The sequence below is a fragment of the Crinia signifera genome, chromosome 6 (assembly GCF_055691185.1).
Source record: "Crinia signifera chromosome 6, ASM5569118v1, whole genome shotgun sequence".
NCBI classification, from domain to species: Eukaryota; Metazoa; Chordata; class Amphibia; order Anura; family Myobatrachidae; genus Crinia; species Crinia signifera.
In genome coordinates, this window is record NC_139222.1 from 103479744 (window position 1) to 103503645 (window position 23902).

At 45.4% G+C, this 23902-nt stretch overlaps 1 protein-coding gene across 13 annotated transcripts in view; it reads left to right on the forward strand.

The window, feature by feature from the left end:
* Positions 1-21085, forward strand: part of RAD21L1 (RAD21 cohesin complex component like 1) — a 77339-nt gene extending 56254 nt beyond the window's left edge. For 11 of the 13 annotated variants that reach the window (XM_083146652.1, XM_083146650.1, XM_083146644.1 and 8 more), the window contains 5 exons: positions 3401-3500; positions 3712-3839; positions 7832-7891; positions 8042-8119; positions 20868-21085. In XM_083146652.1, coding sequence (XP_083002778.1) covers positions 3401-3500; positions 3712-3839; positions 7832-7891; positions 8042-8119; positions 20868-21056 — 555 coding nt within the window. In that variant the 3' untranslated portion in view covers positions 21057-21085. Of the gene's footprint in view, positions 1-3400; positions 3501-3711; positions 3840-6045; positions 6178-7831; positions 7892-8041; positions 8120-9578; positions 10197-20867 lie in introns of those variants that run through there. The other 2 variants (XM_083146653.1, XM_083146657.1) reach the window with 2 other exon arrangements.
* The last annotated feature ends 2817 nt before the right edge of the window (positions 21086-23902 follow it).

A 23902-nucleotide genomic window follows, 5' to 3' on the forward strand; every position in this document is an offset into this window, starting at 1 on the left:
CCAAGCAGCTGTAGTGTGGTGCTCGTTTTGAGGGAGAAGAGGCGCAGTGAGCTGGGGAGCGAAGTATACTGCAGGAAATTTTAAAAGCGTGCTTGTCATCTGTGTAGTACTGCCGGAAGAAAGTGCACAGCAGATTCCATCAGTGGTCTGAGCACTTGGCCATTAACCAGCTCCAGGAGGTCCGGGGACACACAGAGGGTGCAGGGAGACTACAGTGGCATAGACATCGATACAGCCGTGGTGGCAGTAGGGTACCCGTGCAGTGTGTGACATCCCTAATACAGTGGCAGTTGCCTTGCCAAGAGAGATCATGGACCGGAAGTGGGTGAAATGATCCCTTTTTCTGTCCTGCTTTAAGGAACATAAGGACAGAAAGGGCTTTTGTTCAGTGGCAGAAAGATACCGCGGGGAGTACCCCCAAACTATTTATGTATCTTTGTTTAAACCAGTTTTGGTTATGACAAATGTGTTAGAACCAACTCTGTTTATAGTTGGACATACTAAATTTTGTAAATAGAAAAATTATGTATTTCAAATGAGTAGATTTCATACATCACAATATTTAAGGTGGCCATACACTAAGGCCAGCCGATACCCCACGAGCCGCCTGGGACCTTCCAGGACGGCAGGGAGGCACGCGACCCATTACAATATGTTGTGATGGATCACATGTGACCCTGCTCCCCGCCCGGCCTGCCGCCGTTAGGGAGGTTGGGTGGTCAGATGGCCAGCAGGTGTGACCACTGACCGCGCATTGAACCTGAGGGGACATCAAACAAACCCGATTTGTCAGAAATTGGCCCAAATAAGCCCAGTGTATGGGGCCTTTAGTCCACAGAAATTAAATGAGAAATCGTGATTATTTGCCAGATTAAATGCAATAAATCATGTGATTTATCACATGTTAAAGGACTCCTGCTAAAGGTGATAACAAGCACCCACGATGTGCTGTTGTTTGGTCCAACTCTGATTTATCCTATGTTCTGCACATATGGCCAAATCACATTAGTGATCTCTCATCTCTTCCCGTTCCTCCAATCCCCGACGTCTCTTTGATACTTTCAACACTCTACTTCGCCCTGCACCACCCCTCCTCCCTTCACCCCTCACTGCCACTGACTTTGCCTCCTTCTTCCTCTCTAAAATTGAGGTAATCCGACATGATATCTCCTTCCATACCCCCTCTGCTGCCCACCCACCCCAATCATCCTCCCCTACCAACTACCCCACTCTGTCATTCTTCTGCCCTACTACAGCTGAGGAAGTCCGCTCCCTCATCTCATCCTCTCCCCCCTCTACCTGTCCCTTGGACCCTCTCCCCTCCCGTCTCCTCAGTTCCCTCTCCGTCACTGGCTGCTCCCACCTTGCTCACCTCTTTAACCTATCTCTTTCTACTGGCATCTTTCCCTCACCCTTCAAACACGCTCTGGTCTCGCCTATTCTTAAAAAACCTAACCTGGACCCTTTATCTCCCACAAGCTACCGCCCTATCTCTCTTCTCCCATTTGCCTCTAAAATACTAGAACGGCTGGTTTACAGGCGTCTCACCAGCTACCTGTCTGACCACTCCATCCTAGATCCCCTTCAATCTGGCTTTTGCCCACTTCACTCCACTGAGACTGCCCTAGTGAAAGTCACCAATGACCTGCTGTCAGCCAAATCCAAGGGTCACTTCTCCCTGCTTATCCTTTTGGACCTATCTGCTGCCTTTGACACTGTGGATCACCCTCTCCTCCTCCACACACTCCAAAAAATTGGCCTCTCTGGCACAGTCTTCAACTGGTTTTCCTCTTACCTCTTCAACCGTTCCTTCTCAGTCTCTGCCTCTGGCTCTACCTCACCACCTTCTATCCTTCCTGTCGGGGTCCCTCAGGGTTCCGTCCTTGGCCCCATTCTGTTCTCTCTGTACACCTCCTCTCTGGGTGCACTCATTAACTCCTTTGGCTTCCAATATCACCTCTATGCAGATGACACCCAAATCTACCTCTCCTCTCCTGATCTGTCCCCCACTGTTTTCTCTCAAGTTTCCAAATGCCTCGCTGCCATCTCTACCTGGATGTCTGAGCGATTTCTGAAGCTAAATATAGACAAAACCGAACTTATTATCTTTCCCCCACCCAGAGCTATGCCCCCTACTAATATCTCTATCACTGTTAACAACACCATCATCTCCCCTGTTCCCCAACTCTGCTGCCTGGGTGTCACTCTTGACTCCTCCCTCTCCTTTGCACCCCACATCCAAGCCCTGGCCCATTCTTGCCGGTTCCAGTTACGCAACATTGCTCGCATCAGGCCCTTTCTCTCACAGAGTGCAACTAAGCTGATCATCCACTCATTAGTCATCTCACGGCTTGACTACTGTAATGCTCTTCTCACTGGCCTCGCTCAATCCCAACTAGCTCCTCTCCAATCTGTCCTCAATGCTGCAGCCAGGCTTATCTTCCTCTCCCGCCACTCTAACTCTGCTACTCCCCTTCAACAAAATCTGCACTGGCTTCCATTCCCCTACAGAATCCTCTTCAAACACCTCACACTCACATACAGGGCCATCTCTAATTCCATTGCTCCATATATCTCTAACCTCATCTCCATTCATACACCCTCCCGCCCTCTACGGTCAGCTGACGACTGTCGTCTCTCCTCCACCCTGATCACTGCTTCCCATGCTAGAGTACAGGACTTTGCCCGTGCTGCACCCCTTCAGTGGAACGCACTCCCTCGCTCCATTAGACTCTCCCCGACCTTGCAAAGCTTCAAACGGGCACTGAAAACTCACCTATTCATCAAAGCGTACCCTTCCACTGCATAAACCAGCTGGTTCTCCGACCCCTTGCCTGTTTACATCCTGCTATCTAACCACCACCCCCTCGCTTGCACCTCTTGTAATCTGTCTGTCTCCCCTTCCTACTATATTGTAAGCTCCTCCGAGCAGGGCTCTCTTCCCTCCTGTTGTCAAAGCCCACTTCTCTTCACATTTCACTCACAGCTCTCCTTTACTCCAACACTCAGTGACCATCTTCATACTCATCTCCATCATTGGCCTCAAGCCTCTAGTTGTATGTTGATTGGGTCCTCACTACTTACATTTAAGCTGTAATGTGTATTGAACTGTGGTGCTCTTTATTTGTACTGTATTTTTGTTATTTATTCAATGTTATGCCAAGTTTTGTCTCCCTGTATTGTTCCTTTGTACGGCGCTGCAAAACACTTGTGGCGCCTTATAAATAAAATTATAATAATAATAATTAGTGTATGGGGGTCTTTAGACTCTTACTGATCAAACCTTCTTACTATTATTTTATTAATTTCTAGAGAACCACCTACTGTAACTTGCTATTTTAAACTGTAATATCACACTTTACTACAACTATGCCATTGACATATTTATAACACCATACAGCTGTTTTCACAAAGCAAGGAGCTTGATATCTCTAAGCATGTGCACGAAGAGCCAGCACAACCCGAAATTGAACAATTTAGACAGGAACAGGAAGAGTTTGGTATGAATATAGATATATTTTTTTTAAAAACACATTGTTTGGGTGCTATATACACTGTTATGACTATAATAATATACTTTATAATCTATTAAAGCAAGATGTACTCTCTTTGGTTGGAATTGTATTTTATTTGTGACTTGATGTAAATGCTTTATGCAATAGGAATCATTCAGTTTGGTTGCTATGACCCATGCGATCTGTAATCCTGTAGATTTGCCACAGCAAGAGATTACCAGATTAGCAGATGTCAGCTCCTCCTACACAGAAGAGCCTTCAAGCATGCATGACTTGACAACATATAATATGACTTCAAGCAATGACAGCAGATCTGTACAAGAGGTAATAAAAAACAATGATTTGTGAATTCACCCAGAGATGTGTTGTGGCGATAATATAGATGTGTATTTACCAACTAATGTAAAGACGAAGAAGAATCAGTTTTAGTTTTAATAGGTTTTGCAAATCTGCAACTGCTTCCGCTGGACTACACGGGGAGTGTCCAGCACAGGGAAAGGCTGCCCTGTTCACTGTGTCTCTCCCACTAAGTGCTCGCACTTACTGGTTGCCCCCTGGCTTCACAAGCCAGCTGCAAAGCCAGACGGAGGCTGCCCATTTTTCGGGTTGCATCGGCTGAGTGTGGCGTCACGCATCTACCAAGCCCTCCACTCGAGTGGTCCAAACAATGCATGCAGGTCCAGACCGCTCCTACAAATTTCAGATGCAATGCCCCCACAATAGTCAGTCACCACGCCCTGCCAGCTCTAAAACTGTGATGTCCCGTGATCGCAGTTTCAAGGCTCATGCATTTGCACTCTGACACATGCGCAGAAGTGCAGAAATCGCTGAATAGTAATTTACGCACTTCTGCATTTGGGTCTGAATCAGGCTCACTGTCTCCACCACAATTTATTATTGTTGGGGCAGAATTCAATGCTGGGGTCGAGCTGTCACAGCTCGCAGGGTCAGTATTCAACTGACACTCTGCATATGCCATTTACGGCGTATACAGCCGCTAAAGCAGCAATACTCGCGGCTAAATGCAGCGGGCTCCCTGCATTAGTTGTGAGCCTCGCTGCTTGGGGAATCCTCGCAATCCTCTGACAGTGGGGATTCCCCCTGAACATTGAGTAGGGTGAGCGGTCGGCACAGGGGTTAAACGACGAGGATCGCTTGTTTACGGCTATCCCCGCCGTTTAACCCCCTCGTCGGCTGCATTGAATTCACCCCTATATGTTAATACTGGTCAACCTTCAATAAAAAATCTTTGTTTTCGAAACAAAAACTTACAGCCCATCTAAAATCTTACATTTTATAACACAAAAAAAGCAGTCATTTCAGCTGCTAGATCAGTAGTGATATAGCGATTAAATAATTTGTAATGAGCAATCCTCTTGAATGGATTGTAATATATTGTTTCTGTTGAGACATTAGCTATATCAAGCTGCAGAGTTTATATAGTCCTGTTAGTTATAAAGACAATAATCCATTTTATTACAGAGCTGCTTTATTAGAAGCTAATTATTTGATGGTCTAATTGTTTTTGTTACTTACTGATAAAGTGATATTTTAGCAGACTGGAGACCTGCATATATTCATCACTTGCATTAGATAGGAATATACCTTAGATGTTAAACAAAATGCTGTGTCATTGGCCATTTCTTATGAATTTACAGAATGCAATCCGGTGGTCTGATCATAATTCATAACTGTTACATTATGTATCTGTTTTGGGACAGTAAGCAGTCTATAGTGAGCTACAAAATTCACATTGGCCCTCTGGTTATAATGTGAAATATAATGTTACTTTGTTCTATACTTTTTAATTGACAGTGCTGATAACTTTATAATGCTTATGTAAAGCAGTTCAAAGTACTTACTACATTATAGTAAATGTGAAAACAAAGCCGTTCTGCTTACAAAAAAAAAAAAAAAATTGTAGTGAAGTGATGCTTAGCAGATTGCAATAGTACTGCACAAATTTATCACTTCCATTCTATAACTATATCACTGTTCCTCCTGTTGGAAATTAAGCATAGACCTAGTGATCAGAATATTTCATGTAACGGAATATAGTTCAGGGTGATCATATTGACGTATCCTGCAGTTTCTTACTCTGCTAACCTTACTAGAGTCCCATACACACTAGAACAGTGGTTCCCAAACTGTGACATGGTTTTATATTGGTAACTTTTAATCCTTTGTTCTGTGCCGTGGCTCCCTGGGTTGTCTTGAGACCCTTGCAGGGGTGTCACAGGTTGGTGGTCCAGGACCATAGGCGTGCACTGCCCATTTTATCAGAGGGTGCACAATTGGAGGGGTGTGTATCACCGCCTACCGGGAATCAATGCAAACATATTGAAAAATGAATTAATTATTTATTATAGATGAACTATATATTAAATTCCACCCTGTCTTTCTCTCTCCTAGAAAGGCTACCTGCAGCAGACACTCAGTGACTGCTGCTGGCTGCCATGCCCACCATAGTAAAGGCAGTGTCAGTCACATTTATTTACTAATTCCATGTTTTTTTTTCTTTTAATCTTAGCTGCTTGTCTAAAGAATGATCCAACGTCACAGACTGCGTCTGTAGTCCAGTCCTCCTAAGAGGACCACTAGCTGTCTCCTATTTGGCGAATCGGTACCAGGCATGGCACACTGTTGGCACTTGGCCCCTTGCACTGAAAGCTGGCTTTAGACCTATTGGGGCCCTAGGCAAAATACCGGTTCGGGGCCCTCATCCCTCAAACAACAGAGCTGTATTTTCTTTCCTGATTAATACCCCTTGATAAGTCCCACTCTTACATGTCTCATGTCACACTGCAAGAAACAATGCATGGTTACATGACTTCAAGCCACACTGCACAAGGCAAGGGGGACAGTTTGTGGCTATACTAACATAGGTAATGATACAACACATAGGCCCAGATATTACATTGCATAGGCGTTCCCCCCAAAGATAATAATATGTGCTGCATTCATTTCGGGAGACCTATGTCCTATAAGTCGACCCTCCATATAATAATACTGCACATAAGTCCTCAACCCTGATAATAATACAGCAACTAGCCTCCCAGATAATAATACAGCAAAATAGCCCCCTCCCCAAATAATACAGCACATAGCCCCCCCCACACAGCAAATAGGTCTCCCTCACATATAATACAGCAAATAGGTTCTCCTCACCCAGATAATACAGCACATAGGTCCCCCCACCTAGATAATACAGCACATGCAATATAATTCTACTCATCTCCAGAGATGAGGTACAGCTCTGTGTGCTGAGCAATCTGTGCTTAACTAGATCACTGAGCACACTGCCCCCGTCACCTCATGTGTAGGGGGCATTACTCTCACTGCACATGTTACTTTTGTCTCACCTACAGTGCAATATGGTTTTGTACATTTGCTTAAAAAAAGCAGCTTTGCGTTCAGGTCTGAATTAGGCCCATTATCCTGCTCAAATTTACTTACTATCTGGTGATACCAAGCTACAATATTGTGCCAGTCTGTGAGACGTTTAACAATACAGATGTCCTCAGACATCTACAGTAGCCCCAATATGCCATGCAGCGTGTGATGCCTGATGCACATAAGACACCAGATACCATGTAATTCTGCTAGTGTTGGGTGTCTTTCTTTGGAAAATGGTGGGTTAGTATGGTTTAAAGGTCAAAACACTGGGTATGCAGATCCAGAAATTAAAACATGTGTGAGTAAATGGTGACCCACACATTGCCTCATGGTTGCCTTAAAAGTTACTCAGGCATTAAGTTGGAATAACCTGTTACATAAATATAAGTTGTCATTGTAGTTCTAATAATTTTACTGGGTTTCTTATTTTCTCTTTATGCATTCATTCTTGTAGTTCATATGCAGCCCATACACGCTGCGATGCGGGCTGTCCGATGTGTGCTTTGAGGTGCGCGCTCCCGCCGCACCTCATCGCACAGTACAAAAAGTATGTGCTTGCACATACTTTTTGTACTTTGTTTTCATCACATTGCATCGCATTGCATGCACAAGGCATGCACAGGCAATGCAATGCAATGTGATCCGTGCTAGTTAAGCACTGAACGCACGCCCGTATCGGGACGTGTATGGGCAGCTATTGAAAGATCAAACTCAAGGGATAATGGGCATTTTTCTGTCTATTCTGAGCGCCCAAGATCTACCTTGTTTTGTCCATTGGCTTTGTTTTTCTTCCTAGTGGTGCTGTATAGAAATAGCTTACCTCATTGAGTCAAGTTTCCCCTTCTGGTCTAGGAGAAATGATTTAGTAAGAATACAAATGTCTTATTTTGTATTAATAATGCACATCTATCCTGTTATAGGAAATGGCTGACCCTTTGTCGTATACTTCTACAAGATGTCTAGCAGAAGATGAAATCATTGTAAGTATTGAGTGTAATTATGACTATGTATTTTAAACTGTCAAGATTACTCCATGGATCCGTTGCATGTGCCTGCAATACAAATTGTGCATCTATTTCACTATTTCTGTGCATTATTAGTAACCACTTTCCATGTTTTCACAATCCCAGATGCCAACTGAGAATGTCCAGGACAGCAGCGAACACCAAGGGAATAAAAGAACATATGAGATGCTTGGTGGCCTGCGAGTAAGTATTGCTTAAAGGTGCCCATACACGTTACAATTATTATATACAATATTGTATACAATATCGCATCTCGGTTTTGTGATGAGATTATTAAAACTGATAATATTAATAGACCAGTGGATAATGTAGTAGTTACACTGTATACATTACCTTCTACACCAATTTGCAGTTACCCTTAGCAACTGATACCTTACACGGTATTTACAATGCAGCCCCACTTACACTTCCACGTGCAACTTTGACACACATGCGCATGAGACTCTCAAGGAGCTTTCATACAAAGTATATATCCTTATAGCCTTAGGTTCACCATCGATACACTAACTATACCAATCGATAGACCAATTGATTATGATCAAAGCTGATGCTGCGTCTGAGACGCGGTTACACTTATAAAGAAATAATGCAAGTAAACACTGGTTATATGGAGATCGCGGATCCGACCCCGTGTCCTAATATATTTAAGTCCAAAGTGGACGCAGATGATTAAAAGATGACACACAATATAAACTATAGAAGTATGCAGCTTATACAAAAAAGAAACAGTATTACAAAGAGTGCAAATGCAGGTACAGCTAACATGTAACAACTAACACATATAAGGAATAACAATTACCGTCAAAGGAAGCAGAGACCACGATCGGATAAGATTCCCCCCAGGATCCTGGGAATGTGTTCTGATTAGATCACATCTGGGTGCAGCGATCCCGGGACCAGACTTTTAAAGCAAGGGGGAGTGGGGACAAACTGGATTATCATTGGGTACAGAAAAGGGACAGGGCATCTCTTCATTGGTCCTCCACATCACGGGTACGACTTCCTGTCCATTGGAGTCTCGTCAGAGCATGCTTGTTCTTTGTTCTCGAGATGAGGGGGGGGGGAGCTGAGAACTTGTTCTGGCTGGAATTATAGTCCTTTGTCTCTTACTCACATTGGTTCATTAGATAACATAGACTCGATATCTCTAAGGTCATGTATGTGATTGTTTCACTATACTGACCTTGCGACTGTTGACGGCAATTGTAACAAGTTAAATCAAAACTAGGTCTGGATTTACTCAGGGGGATTTACACACATAGAAAGAAACAAGAGGGGACATATCATTAAGAATTAACCATTAATGTTTCACGTCCGACCTTGGTAGTTACGTTTAAGCTACTAAGACGCAAATGGCGTACTGGAATTGCGTAGAGGGGGCGGTCGTAATACCTTAATGGCGTAGAGGGGCAATTTCGTTTTCCACAAGATCTTAACAAAAAGTATGTGCAGCACATACTTTTTGTACTAGATCTCATCGCAGAACCGAGATGCGATGAGATGCGATATTGTATACAATATTGTATACAATAATTGTAAAGTGTATGGGCAAATTAGACACGTAAAATAATGGTGAGTCTTAAAATTCTTGATAGGACGAAACAATGCCATAATTGATACCTTTCAATTTGGGAGGGTTTAGGATGTGGGATGAGCGAAGTTCGGGATTCTATCTGTCCGGATTCCGCTGTCATAACGGTAGGGATCCTGAATGCCGGGATTTCGTATCCACCTCATGTGGATGACTACTGAGGGAGATTAAGGGGTACATTTTCGCAGATGGGCGTTCTATTGAAGATGGGATGTTGCTCATATCAGCCAATCAGAGTCTACTTTGATTATTTAGCACCTTAAAGTTGTCTTCAATAGAATTCCCATCTTAGTAAATTTACCCCTAAGATTCTTAGGTGCTAGTATTGTGTGGTATTGGATGGCGGAAAAGTGATTGATAACTCTGATATGACTAAATTGGACAAAACCAATTCTATTCCAACACTGCAGTATTGTTTGTCAGCATAATCTACAAATGTCAGTTGGAAAAGTATAAAAAAATGAAATGTGTGGGCAGTGGTATTGTTTAAAATCATATCAATGTATCATTAACGCAGTTTTGGGGTTTTCAGCATATGTACAAACAATTGGAATTTAGTGTGCTGTTAAAGTGTTTGTCTACTTGGTATACGGTCGCTGGGTCGACAGTCATTAGGTCAACCACTGAAGGTTGACATGGGGTTAGGTCAATGGGGTCATTAGGTCGACACAAGCATTAGGTCGACATGTACAAGTCGACAGTCAAAGGTTGACATGAGGGTTTTCACTTATTTTTGAGCCGGCATGTGCCGACAGGCAGTATTTCATGCCCTACCATCCTCTAAATAGAATAAAATAGTGTGCCAAGCATAGCGAGGCACTGTGCCCCGAAGCATCGCGAGCGCACACAGTGAACTCTTTTAGTGTCTATGTCTACTGTGTCGTCAATCGGGACAAAAAAAGTGAAAAACTCCATGTCCACCATTTGACTGTTGACTTTATGCATGTCAACCTAATGCTTGTGTCAACCTAATGTCCCTGTCGAATTAACCCCATTTCAACATTCAGTCATGTCAACCTTGATGCATGTCGACCTTCAGTGGTCGACCATACCTGTCCACTTTAATCATGTCAAATTAATCTGCAACCATCCATCCACTGAACGCAACCAAGGTTAGTGCTGGGAGCACCCACTGGTAGTATATTAACTAAAGTATTTACAATTTAAAATGACAAAAAAATCTTAAAACTCTCACACCAACATTTCTCTTTTCATTAAAGGAAAATGTAATTTTTACGATTTTTGTCCCTTTTGACAAGGTGAAAATTAAGTCAAACCATAAAAAGAGTAACTTTACCAGAGATGTGTTGTACTAACATTGTTTGCAAGTGAGTACTGTTAGTTCTCAGACACTGCACGCATCTAGGATGCAGAAGGCTGTTGGCTGTACAGTACGCTGGATTTTAAACTGAATTTGTGCAGTTTTCTCTTTCAATGGTCCTGGTGACACAGCTCAACACTGGGATGTAGGAGGGTCCGAAGGAGCCAGGCACCTATCCTAAAGCTTTTAGAGGGTAGGCTCCTCCCTTACTGCATCCCGGACTCTTCAGTTCGTGTTAGGTGCCCACTGGAGTGGGTGCTATTCTAAAGAGCTGCAGGAGCAGCTGAAGAATTAGAGTAGTTAGGGTAATTTTATTATTTTATTAATTTTACTCTAGCTAGGTAGGCACAGTGTGAGGATTATCATAGTGAATCCTCACACTGATAGCGCAGCAGGAACTGACAGAAGCGCGTCCTGTCAGCTCACTGTGCACATGGGAGACGCTGTCTGGCCTCCCTGTGCAGCGCTTACAGCTTCTTTTAAGAAGCTGCCTGGGCTCCGGAGTGTCCTGAAACCGGCTTCACGTTTAGGTGGGGATCATGGGGGACAGGCGCTCCGTGATGGCGGCGGCCATTTTCTGCGGAGCTTACACACTGAGCTCCTATATGAGAGGACAGCAGTGTTGTTACAGGCATGTTCCAAGTGGTCCCCAGCCGAGGGGGAGATACTGGAACTAGGAAATCCTACCAAGGGAGCGGCTGTCTGGGGGTGGTTGGCGCCAAAAGTCACGGACCCCGCAGCAGCAGGGATTTTGGTCTCTTCCCTCACTCTGTGTTTGGCGCCTTTCAGAACGCTTGCAGCGGAGCTGAGCTGGCTTACAGATCCTGGCAGAGTGTTTGGATTTCCTGGGCATCGTTTCCCCGCATCTGAAACCGACAGACAGCTAAGTGACTGGGTGCATTAAAACTGTATAATCGCTTGTACATTGTATGCACTGTGTAGTTCACTTTTCATCATGTCTGAGCAACATGCTGTGGTTTTGGGGGAGGGAGCCCTTAGTGCACTGAGCGCTTGTAATGTGTGTACACAAAAATTTGTCCCTGAGCAGATGGCCAAGGGGGGCTTATGTAATACCTGCGCTGCTGTGAGACCCATGGGGAGTGAACCTCAGAGGGCAGAGCAGATTGAACCCGCGTGGGCTAGTGCCCTGGGCAGGTCAGTGAACATTTTGGTGCAGTTACTGGACAGACAGAGTGATGTATTGGTAGAATCTCAGAGACCTATGCCATCATCTCAGCAGTCCTCTGGCTCCTTGCCTCTTACCCAGGCAGATCCTGCCTTTATTCAGGTGATGCAGGATACTGCGAGGGGGATCAACAGGTTTAGTGAGATTCTAGACAAGATTGATGTTGATGTTGCAGGGACCCCTAAAAGGTCTTATGCTATGCCTACATTGGTAGATGAGGAGGAGGGAGCGTATACTGACATCCCCTGGGATCAGGGTGATGATTTGGAAGATACCTCTTCTGCAGGGGTAGAGGATCTTATTGTAGCTGTGAAACAGGCTTTGAAACTTTCAGTGGAGGATAAGACTCCTGCTAAAGGTGTGTTTAAGCGACAGCCTAAGGAGGCTGTTACCTTTCCTTCGGATGAAGGTTTACAGGAATTGTTGGAAGTGGCTTGGAAAACCCCTGATAAGAGGCTGCAGATGCCTAAGAGATTCCTCAGTCTGTACCCCATGCCAGAGTCTCATGCGGAGCTCTGGGAAAAAGTGCCAGTTGTGGATGCATCTGTGGCACGTTTGTCTAAGGCTACTGTATTACCAGTGCAAGGCGGTGCAGCTTTCAAAGATCCGGTGGACAAAAAGCTGGAGGGTAACCTCAAGGCTATATTTGAGGGGGTGGGATTCACCCTACGTCCTCTTATTGCTTCAGCCTGGGTCTCTAAGGCCATGATTGAGTGGGCCAATGAGTTGTGCACCATGCTACAAGCTGACCCTGGTGTATTGCTGCTTGCGGAAAAGCTTAACCCCTTCCCGACATTTGACGTACATTTACGTCATGGTCGGGATGTACTTCCCGACACATGGCATAAATGTACGTCATGCCATTAAACTGTCACCGCGTCTATAGACGTGGTGACAGAGGGACGATGTCTGCTGTCCCTGACACCAGACATCTTCCCTCATTGCCCAGGGGGGGCAGCGATGCCCCCCCCCCCCATCGGCGATCGTTGCGATTGGCTGTTCAAATGTGAACAGCCAATTGCAGTGTTTTATGAGTTATGTGTATAATTTTGACTCTGCTGCCCCCTAGTGTCCAAAAAAAATAAAAGGAGGTTGAAATAATGATTAAAACATAAAGTATACATATGGTCTATGTTAGTTATTAACTATTTTGAGTGGTATGATTATTTGTCTCACAAGCAGAAAATTTAACATTTTGCAAATTGCTAAATTTTCAATTTTTTTACGACATTTTGGTATTTTTCACACAAAAAAAACCAGACTGTATCGACCAAAATTTACCACTAACTTAAAGTACAATGTGTCACGAGAAAACAATCTCAAAATCACTGGGATAAGTAAAAGCAATAAAAAGTTATCCCCACATAAAGTGATACATGTCAGATTTGAAAAAAAGGGCTCTGTCAGGAAGGCAAAAACAGGCTGCGGCGGTAAGGGGTTAAGGCAGCTGCGGAGTATGTGTTGGAAGCAGAGGAGGAAGCACTCAAAATGGCAACCAGAGTGTCCACAGTGTCTATTAATGCCAGGAGAGTGCTCTGGCTTAAGGCCTGGGAAGCAGACAATGAGTCTAAGAAGGCCTTAGAAACTTTAGCTTTCAAAGGAAAGTTATTATTTGGATCAGAATTAGAGGAAATCATTAAACAAGCCACGGGCGGTAAAAGTACATTTCTGCCGGCCCCCACAGCTAAGCAGACATCCAGATTTTCTGCCTTTAGGCCGTCCTTTCGGCCCTCCCCTAGAGGTGGTGCGTCCTTTCGAGGACAGTCCTTTAGGGGAAAGTTTCAGTCGTCTAGGGGCAAGGCCCCGAAGTCCAAGTTTGGCTCCTTTCACAAGAAGCCTGTCACCAAAGGAGAGGACAAACCCTCCGCATGACTGTCTGGGGATTTGCCCGGCAGCGATAAAGGTGGGGGGGGGGGGCGTCTCTCACATTTCAGGGACGCATGGGCTTCTCTAGACCAGGATGCCTGGGTGTTAGACATTATAGCCCAGGGCTACAAAATTCCTTTCAGAGGTCTGCCTCCGAAAAGATTTATCCCCACATCTTTGCCAAAGGAAGCTAGGCTTCGTACAGCTCTTGTGAGAGCAGCTCAGTCCCTGTTAGAGAAGGGGGTGGTTACTCTGGTTCCCAGGGCAGAGTGGAAGAAAGGTTTTTGTTCCACTCTGTTTCTGGTGCCCAAACCAGACGGGTCTTTCAGACCAATACTAAATTTGAAGTCTCTAAATGTCCATTTATGGGTAGACCATTTCAAAATGGAGTCTCTACGGTCAGTGCTCCTGAGCCTAGACCAGGGAGAATTTTTGTCGTCCATGGATGTCCAGGACGCATATCTGCATGTTCCTATACACCCAGAACATCAGGCCTTGTTGAGGTTTGCAATAGGAGACCTGCATTTACAGTTCCAGGCGTTGCCCTTTGGTCTGGCCACCGCGCCAAGGGTATTCACAAAAATAATGTCAGTGAAGGCGGCTGTGCTGAGGCTCAGGGGAATCACAGTGATACCTTATTTGGACGAACTGCTGTTCAAAGCAGAGTCAGCAGCCATGCTTCAGAGTCATTTGGCAGAAGCCATCAGTTTTTTGCAGGCTCACGGCTGGATTTGAAATTTGCAAAAATCTCAGTTGGTACCATCACAGAGGCTCCAATTCTTGGGAGTTATTCTGGATACCCATCTCCATCGGGTATTTCTCCCGGAGGCAAAGGCCAGGGATCTGGTCGCCTTAGTCCAGGAGATTCTCAGCGCTCGGAGCATTTCTGTATGGAGGTGCCTCAAGCTGCTGGGGAAAATGGTGGCGTCATTCGAGACGCTGCAATTTGCCAGGTTCCACTCTCGGGTGTTCCAGTGGAACATCTTGACGGCTTGGTCAGGAAACACACAGACCATGAAGTCGGAGCTGATAGTGCTGTCTTCGGACACTCGAGACTCCTTGAAATGGTGGACAGAAGTGATTTCCTTGGCGGGAGACAGGTTGCAGAACCTCCCTTTAAGGATTCAGACCGACAATGCCACAGCTGTGGCGTATCTGAATCACCAGGGAGGTACACGCAGCAAATTGGCCATGTGGGAGGTGTCCAGAATCTTCCGGTGGGCGGAACAGAATGTTCCAGCTGTATCAGCTATATTCATACCAGGAGTGGAGAATATAGAGGCCGACTTCCTGAGCAGGGAGGAGCTCAAGGAAGGGGAATGGAGCTTAAACCCTCAGGTGTTTCAGCAGATCACTTTGAAGTGGGGAACTCCGGATGTGGACCTGATGGCATCCAGGTTCAACCACCAAGTGCCCAGGTTCTATGCCAGAACAAGGGATCCACTAGCGGAGGCGGTGGATGCCATGACTATCCCCTGGGAGGGGAATCTCCTTTATGCCTTTCCACCAGTACCAATGCTGGCGAGACTTAAAGAAAATACAGGCGCAGGCGGTTCCGGTGATCTTAGTGGCCCCAGATTGGCCAAGGAGGTCCTGGTACTCGAGGCTTCAGAGGTTGTCTGTGGACTCGTGGCGTCTACCTCTGAGGCCAGACCTTCTAAGACAAGGCCCATTCATTCACCTGGATTCAGCTCGATTAATTTTGACGGCCTGGCTATTGAGACCGACATTTTGATAAGTAAAGGGTTTTCTGACGCAGTGGTTCACACTATGATTAAAGCCAGGAAATCTGTATCCTCGGCAAATTATTATAGAGACTGGAAGACTTACATTCGATGGTGCGAGAGACGGAAGTCACACACATCTCGTTTTAAGTTATCTAAAATGATGGAATTTTTACAAGATGGTTTCTCATCGGGCCTAAGCCTTCAGTCATTGAAGGTACAGATCTTGGCCTTGTCCATCTATTTCCAGAAAAGGATAGCTATTTTACCGGAAATTCAGACTTTTTTACAGGGGGTATCTAGGTTGAAACCTCCATACAAACAACCAGTGGCGCCTTGGGATTTGTCACTGGTCTTGGAATGCCTTCAGAAGGCACCCTTTGAACCTTTGAGGTCGGCGGACCTTAAGTTCCTCACATGGAAGCTGGTGTTCTTGTTGGCAGTGGCATCAGCTAAGAGGGTGTCAGAGTTAGGAGCTTTGTCATGCAAATCTCCTTTCTTAATTTTTCATGACGACAGGGCAGTTCTTCGGACAGTGCCTCAGTTTTTGCCGAAGGTAGCCTCTGCCTTCCATCTAAATCAGGAGATAATTCTACCTGTGTTTCAACCCCCAGAGGGTTCTAAGAAAAGGGATAAGTTGAGGAGTTTGGATGTTGTGCGTGCTTTACGCATTTATGTGGACAGAGTTAAGAGTGTCAGAAAGACTGACACCTTGTTGATGTTGTATGACATACACAAAATTGGTTGGCCTGCATCTAAGCAGACTATTGCTAGGTGGTTGCGATCTGTGATAACTTTTGCATACACCAAAGTGGGAAGGCCTGTACCAGCCAGAATAAATGCGCATACCACCAGGTCAGTTGCCACCTCTTGGGCGGTTCGACATGGGGCAACAGCTGAGCAGGTTTGCAGGGCTGCCACTTGGTCATCTGTTCATACATTTGCCAAATTCTATAGATTCCATGAGTTCGCGTCAGAGGACGCATCATTCGGGCGAGCAGTGCTGAGAGCTGCAGACCTGAGCGTACCCACCCAAAGGACCGGCTCTGGAACGTCCCAGTGTTGAGCTGTGTCACCAGGACCATTGAAAGAGAAAAAGGGATTTTTGTAAGAACTTACCGTTCGAATCCCTTTCTCTGATATGGTCCTGGTGACACAGCGATCCCTCCCTTACGCTCAGTAAGTATGCCAGAAGTTTCATGATGTTCATGTTAAAATGGTTAAAGTTAACAGTAATGCCCCTTTCAGACCGCACTTTAAAAACGGTATATTGCCGTTTTTTTACCGTTTTAAAACGGTAATGTGTGCGGTCTAAAAGGTGCAGGACCACTTAACCGGTTAGAAAAAAACGTTTTTTCTAACCGGTTAAAATGCAGGGTCCTACCCGTTTCAGAACCGGTATTTTAGGCTCAAAATCGGTTCTGAAACGGTATTTAGGACCCAGCCAATGAGCTGGGTCCTAAATTCAGCACAGTGAATACTTAATGAGCGCTCATTAACCCCTTCATGACAGAGCCAGTTTGTGCCTTCATGACAGAGCCTTTTTTTTCAAATCTGACATGTCTCACTTAAGTGGGGATAACTTTTTTTTGCTTTTACTTATCCCAGTAATTTTGAGATTGTTTTCTCGTGACACATTGTACTTCAAGTTAGTGGTAAATTTTGGTCGATACAGTCTGTGTTTTTTTGTGAAAAATACCAAAATGTCGTGAAAAAATGGAAAATTTAGCAGTTTGCAAAATGTTAAATTTTCTGCTTGTGAGACAAATAATCTTACCACTCAAAATAGTTAATAACTAACAAAGACCATATGTCTACTTTATGTTGCAATCATTATTTCAACCCCCTTTTCATTTTTTTGGACACTAGGAGGCTTCAAATATGACTAGCAAATTCTCAAATTTTCAAGAAAATTTCAAACTCTGATTTTTTTAGGGACCAGGTCAGTTTTGATGTGACTTTGAGGGACTTGTATGTGAGACACCCTCATAAATGATGCCATTTCAAAAACTGCACCCCTCACAGTATTCAAAACAGCATTTTGGAAGTTTGTTAACCCTTTAGGTGTTTCACAGGAATTAAAACAAAGTGTAGGTGAAATTTCAAAATTTCATTTTTTTTGCAGATTTGCAATTTTAATACATTTTTCTAAGGAACACAGTACATTTTACTAGAGAAATGTGACTAAAAATTGATTCCCCCAATTCTTTGGTTTTCATAAATATCCTATATGTGGCCCTAGTGTGCACGGTGACCAAACCACAGGCTTCATAATAGAAGGAGCACCTACTTGATTTTGGAGCCTCCTTTTTATGAGATTATTTTTTAGGCACCATGTAGGTTTCTAGGCACCATAAGATGCTAAAAGTTAGGAACCCCCCCACAAGTGACCCCATTTTGCAAACTACACCCCTCAGGGAATTCATCTAGGGGTATAGAGTACATTTCAAACCCCCAGGGGTTTCACCAATTGTGGTACAACTGGGCAGTGAAAATGAAAAAAAATAATTTTTCATTTTCACAGCTCAGTTGTATAAAAATTGGTGAAACCTCGGGGGGTTTGAAATGTACTCTATACCCCTAGATGAATTCCCTGAGGGGTGTAGTTTGCAAAATGGGGTCACTTGTGGGGGGGTTCCACTGTATGGGTGTTTCGGGGGTCATTCAACCAGAATCTGTGCTGCAAAATCCAAAAATCACTCCTTCCCTTCTGAGTCCTGCCATGCACCCAACTGGTATTTTTTGGTCACATGTGAGGCATTGCCGTACCCGGGAGAAATTGGGGCACAGATTTTGGGGTGCTTTGTCTCCTTCATTCCTTGTGAAAATGAAAAATTTTGAGCCAGATCTGCATTTTTGTGTAAAAAAATTTAATTTTTTACACAAAAATGCAGTTCTGGCTCAAAATTTTTAATTTTCACAAGGAATGAAGGAGACAAAGCACCCCAAAATCTGTGCCCCAATTTCTCCCGGGTACGGCAATGCCTCACATGTGACCAAAAAATACCAGTTGGGTGCATGGCAGGACTCAGAAGGGAAGGAGTGATTTTTGGTGGTGGAATGAATGGTGGTTGCTATGTCGCATTAGCAAGACCCCCGAAGCACCAATACAGTGGAACCCCCCCACAAGTGACCCCATTTTGGTCACCAGCTTTGGGAGGGGGGCTGGCGCTGCGGCTGGCGGGGGGGTGGGAGGGGTGCTGGCGCTGCGGCAGCCGGGTAGGTGGGAGGGAGGGGGGCTGCCGGGTGGGAGGGGGGGGGGGCTGGCGATCGTTGGTGATCGGTGCGGTATACACACACACACACACACACACACACATATATATATATATATATATATGTGTGTGTATATATATATATATATACAGATAGCGCAGGCCTTATGCTTGCTGGCGAATCGCCAGCAGCATGCTGCTGGCGATCCGCCAGCAACACGGCGCGCCATCTGACTGAGACGCGCGTGCGTCCCCCACGCACGCGCGTCTCAGTATCCGGGCGGCCGGGCGGCGAGGCGGACACAATACTGTCCGCCTCCCGCTCGAGGGGGGCTGGGGGGACCCGAGGAGGCTGTGGGGGGGTGCGGGCGCCCGGTGTGGGCACACAGATGGCGCGGGAGCAGGGAATGGCGATGGCGACGCCATCGCCATCCCCTGCAAAGATGAGCCCGGCCCCATCTGTATATATACATATATATACACACACACATATATATATATATATATATATATGTGTGTGTATATATATATATATATATATATATATATATACATATACATTTGCAATACTTCTTTTTTATTTTATTTTAACTTTTCTAGCAGCATGATGCTGCTGCTGCTGCTGCTGCTGCGGGGGGGAGGGGGGAGGAGGGCAGCGCTGCGTGCGCACCGGGGAGCCGGGGGAGCTGCTGCCGCTGCTGGGTGAGTGCCCGGCGGGTGGGAGGGGGGGGCTGCACATCGGTGGTGATCGGTGCTGCACCGATCACCACCGTTTTCTGTGTTACCGAGCGGCTTAGCCGCCGGTAACACAGGAAACGCTGTGATTGACTGTTCAGATTTGAACAGCCAATCACAGCGATCGCCGACCGGGGGGGGCACCCCTGCCCCCCCTGGGCGACGAGGGGGGATGTCTGCTGTCTGCAGACATCACCTAACTGTCACTGCGTCTCTAGACGCAGTGACAGTTAGAAGTCATGATGTATATATACGTCATGTGTCGGGAAGTACTTCCCGACCATGACGTATATATACGTCAAATGTCGTGAAGGGGTTAAGTATTCACAGCACTTTAGCCCCCCCCGCGTGCGTGTCGACGCCCCCCCGCGTGCGTGTCGACGCCCCCCCCGCGTGCGTGTCGACGCCCCCCCCCCGTGTCGACTTACCCCGTGCCGGTATCTCCGTTGTGGTTCCCGGCACTGCAGCTCAGTATGCTCGGAAAGCACTTATGAAAAAAGTGTCTTTCAGAAAATGGCTGCCCCCATACGAAAGACAGTTTTTTTAAACTGGGTTTCCTATGGGGCAGCCATTTTCTGGAAGACACTTTTTTCATAAGTGCTTTCCGAGCATACTGAGCTGCAGTGCCGGGATCCACAACGGAGGTACCGGCACGGGGTAAGTCGACACGGGGGGGGGGGCTGACACGCGCGGGGGGCGTCGACATGCGCGGGGGCGTCGACACGCTCTCGGTCGACACGCGCGAGGGGGGGGGAGCTGCACGGAGGGGAGGGCTGAAGGCTGCACTGGCTTTGACCCTGTATTTGGAAAGTTTCCAAAAACGGGTCTGCCAGTGTCAAAAAATCGGCACTTAAACGGTAATATACCGTTTAAGTGCTGCGGTGTGAAAGGGGTTTTATCTGGCAGACCCGTTTTTGGAAACGTTTCCAAATACAGGGTCAAAGCCAGATATGCGGTCTGAAAGCAGCATTATTGTTATAAAATGTGCATATAATATGTGCAGGCGTTTGTACTGAGTTAATGTATTCCAGTGGCTTTGAAAGATTGAACTGAAGAGTCCGGGATGCAGTAGGGGAGGAGCCTACCCTCTAAAAGCTTTAGGATAGGTGCCTGGCTCCTTCGGACCCTCCTACATCCCAGTGTTGAGCTGTGTCACCAGGACCATATCAGAGAAAGGGATTCGAACGGTAAGTTCTTACAAAAATCCCTTTTTTAAGCATGCCGGTAATTGGTGTGTTTTCTCTGTGTACAGTTTAAACACTGATGTTCTAATTTTATGTTTTATTTAAATAGAAGCTGCACCTATCTGGTGTGAGCTCCTTCAGTTTGCAAAAACTTTGTAAGAACAACAAGCGAAAACAGGTATCTGGCAACTTCTACAGTTTCCTTGAGCTGACGAAGCAATTAGCCATCAAGATGAGGCAGAGTGCTCCATACAGTGATATTGTTGCTGTCCCAGGGTCCAGGTTTCACACCCTCTGATTTACTGCAATAAAAAAATCGTTGGCGTCTGCTAGTTACTAAACTTATTTTGTATTGTCTAAATGTATTTTTCCTCCTGTGTGGTTATACATACAAGTGTCACTCTTATTACCTGTAAATACATTCCACAAAATCGATGCTTTAAGTGCCGCATGCATACCTCATGCTCACAGTGAATACAATTCCAAGGTATATGGTCACTAGGTTGACTTTGAAAAGGTCAACAAGCATTAGGTTGACAGGCCTTAGATCAACAAACTCAAAAGGTTGACATTAATTTAGCTCAACAGGGTCACTAGGTCGACACAAGCATTAGGCCAACATAGGGAATGTCGACAGTCAAAAGGTCAACTGGGTTTTTCACTGGGGCGTGGAGGGAGAATAGAATAGTGTTCCCGAAGTCTGGTGAGCAATGCGGTGTCCATGACGACTGTGTCGACATCCGGGACAAAAAAAAACTTGAAAAACCCACGTTGACCTATTGACTGTCCACATTCCCCATGTCGACCTAATGACTTTGTTGACCTAAAGCCATGTCGACCTTTTGATTGTGTCGACCCAAGGCATGTCAACCTTAAGTGGTTGACCTAATGCATGTCAACCTTTCTGTGGTCGATCTAATGATCAAAGGCAGAAGGTTGTTTCTCGACCTAATGATCCACACCCTTTTCCAATGCCGACTGATACTCAGTGTAACCATAATAACATTCTGCAAAACTCTACAGGTTATTTACAAATACGGTATTAACTTCTTATGGGGTTGTAATCAGGATTTCGGTGGCTGTGATCCTCACAGTTGAATCCCAATAGTCACATTGGGAACCTGAACACCGCACATCATACCCAACTTTCTTATGTACCGCTTGTATAATACAGTATTTATTTGTTTGTCTGGCATGTTAATAATTATAATTTATTGAAACCAATGGTATCCAGCAAAGACAATCTGTCAATTTCAGTGGTTGTTAAAAAGCTGTTTGTTTTTATTTAAGTAGCAATCAAAATAATTTGATTGCCTATATTAACTGAAATCTAAACAATTTAAGTAGCATGTTCTTATAAAAAAAAGTCTTACAAGAATAATTTAACGTCTGAGGTATAAAGAATGAATGTAATAAAACAACTGATATTGGAACAGCTTTGTTTTTCCTTTTCATGATAAGTCATAGAAATGGGGGGGGGGGGGGGGGGGGGGGGGGGGGGTGGAAACAAGGATCAAGATTCCAGTAGCTTTGAAACAGTGATACTTCTGAGGGTAATACCCCTTCTAGTATATCAGGAATTGCAAGCTACTCTTGAAGATACAATAATCTAAAATTTGCTTTACTGTACTTCATAATCATTTTGATTACCATTTTTTTTTTATGAGGAAATGGGAAACACATTTGGACCCTTATTCTGGTTCACTCGCAAAGGCAAATTCCTGCTCAAATGGACAAAACCATATGCAATGCAGGGGGCAGATGCAACATGTGCAGAGAGATTTAGAAATTGGTGAGTTATTTTGTTTCTATGCAGGGAAAATACTAACTGCTTTATTTTTACACTGCAATATAGATCTTAAGCCGTGTACACACGGCAGCGATATGGGCTGAAATCGCTGGCAATATTGCCAGTGATGGGAGTGTTCCCCGGCGATAAATTGCAGGGTGCGCGCTCCCGTTTTCAGCCCCGTTATAATTGCTGGTCGCAGGAGCTTGATCCTGTGACCAGCTGATTACCTCTGCAGCTCTGCCGGCAGAGGTTCCCTTTCATCAGCGACCATCTCTGGGCCTTGGTGCATTAAGGAGGCTGGTAATTCTAAAATGAAGGATATTGGTGGATAGCTATAACCTATATCCTGGATCTACTGTACCTTGGGGTGCTATACTACTTCTCTTATCTTAAGACTTTGTAGTAAGATGAAGCCTAGTTTAAGACCTTTTTTAGCTTGGGTCCAAATGTTACAGAATTCTTGTAGTTGAGAAATACTGTAACAGCACCAGGGGCGGACTGGGACCAGAAAACGGCCCTGGCATTTTGAGCCCACAAAAGGGGCGGGCCTCATTGAAAGGAGGCGTTGCATCAGAAAAAGGAGGCATTACACATTATGGAACACACCGTAATGCCCATCACAAATTATGGAACACACCGTAATGCCCATCACAAATTATGGAACACACCGTACTGCCCATCACACATTATGGAACACACCGTACTGCCCATTACACATTATGGAACACACCGTACTGCCCATCACACATTATGGAACACACCGTACTGCCCATCACACATTATGGAACACACCGTACTGCCCATCACACATTATGGAACACACCGTACTGCCCATCACACATTATGGAACACACCGTACTGCCCATCACACATTATGGAACACACCGTACTGCCCATCACACATTATGGAACACACCGTACTGCCCATCACACATTATGGAACACACCGTACTGCCCATCACACATTATGGAACACACCGTAATGCCCATCACACATTATGGAACACACCGTAATGCCCATCACACATTATGGAACACACCGTACTGCCCATCACACATTATGGAACACACCGTAATGCCCATCATACTTTATGGAACATACCCTAATGCCCAGGGCAGGTGCAAGGTTTCCTAGAACCCTAGGCAAACTGTCAGCCTGAAACCCCCCCCCCCCCCCCATCCTGCTGCTGGCTGCTGCTACTCTGTAACTTGCACTCCCGACCGCTGGCATTTGCTCCACCAAGCCAACGCGGAGTATGGGAGAGGCAGTCAGTGCCGGAAACGGGGGCCACAGTGCGGCAGTGAAGGCCGGAGCCCGGGGGGGAGTTTCACGGGCAAAAGCTGAAACTCAC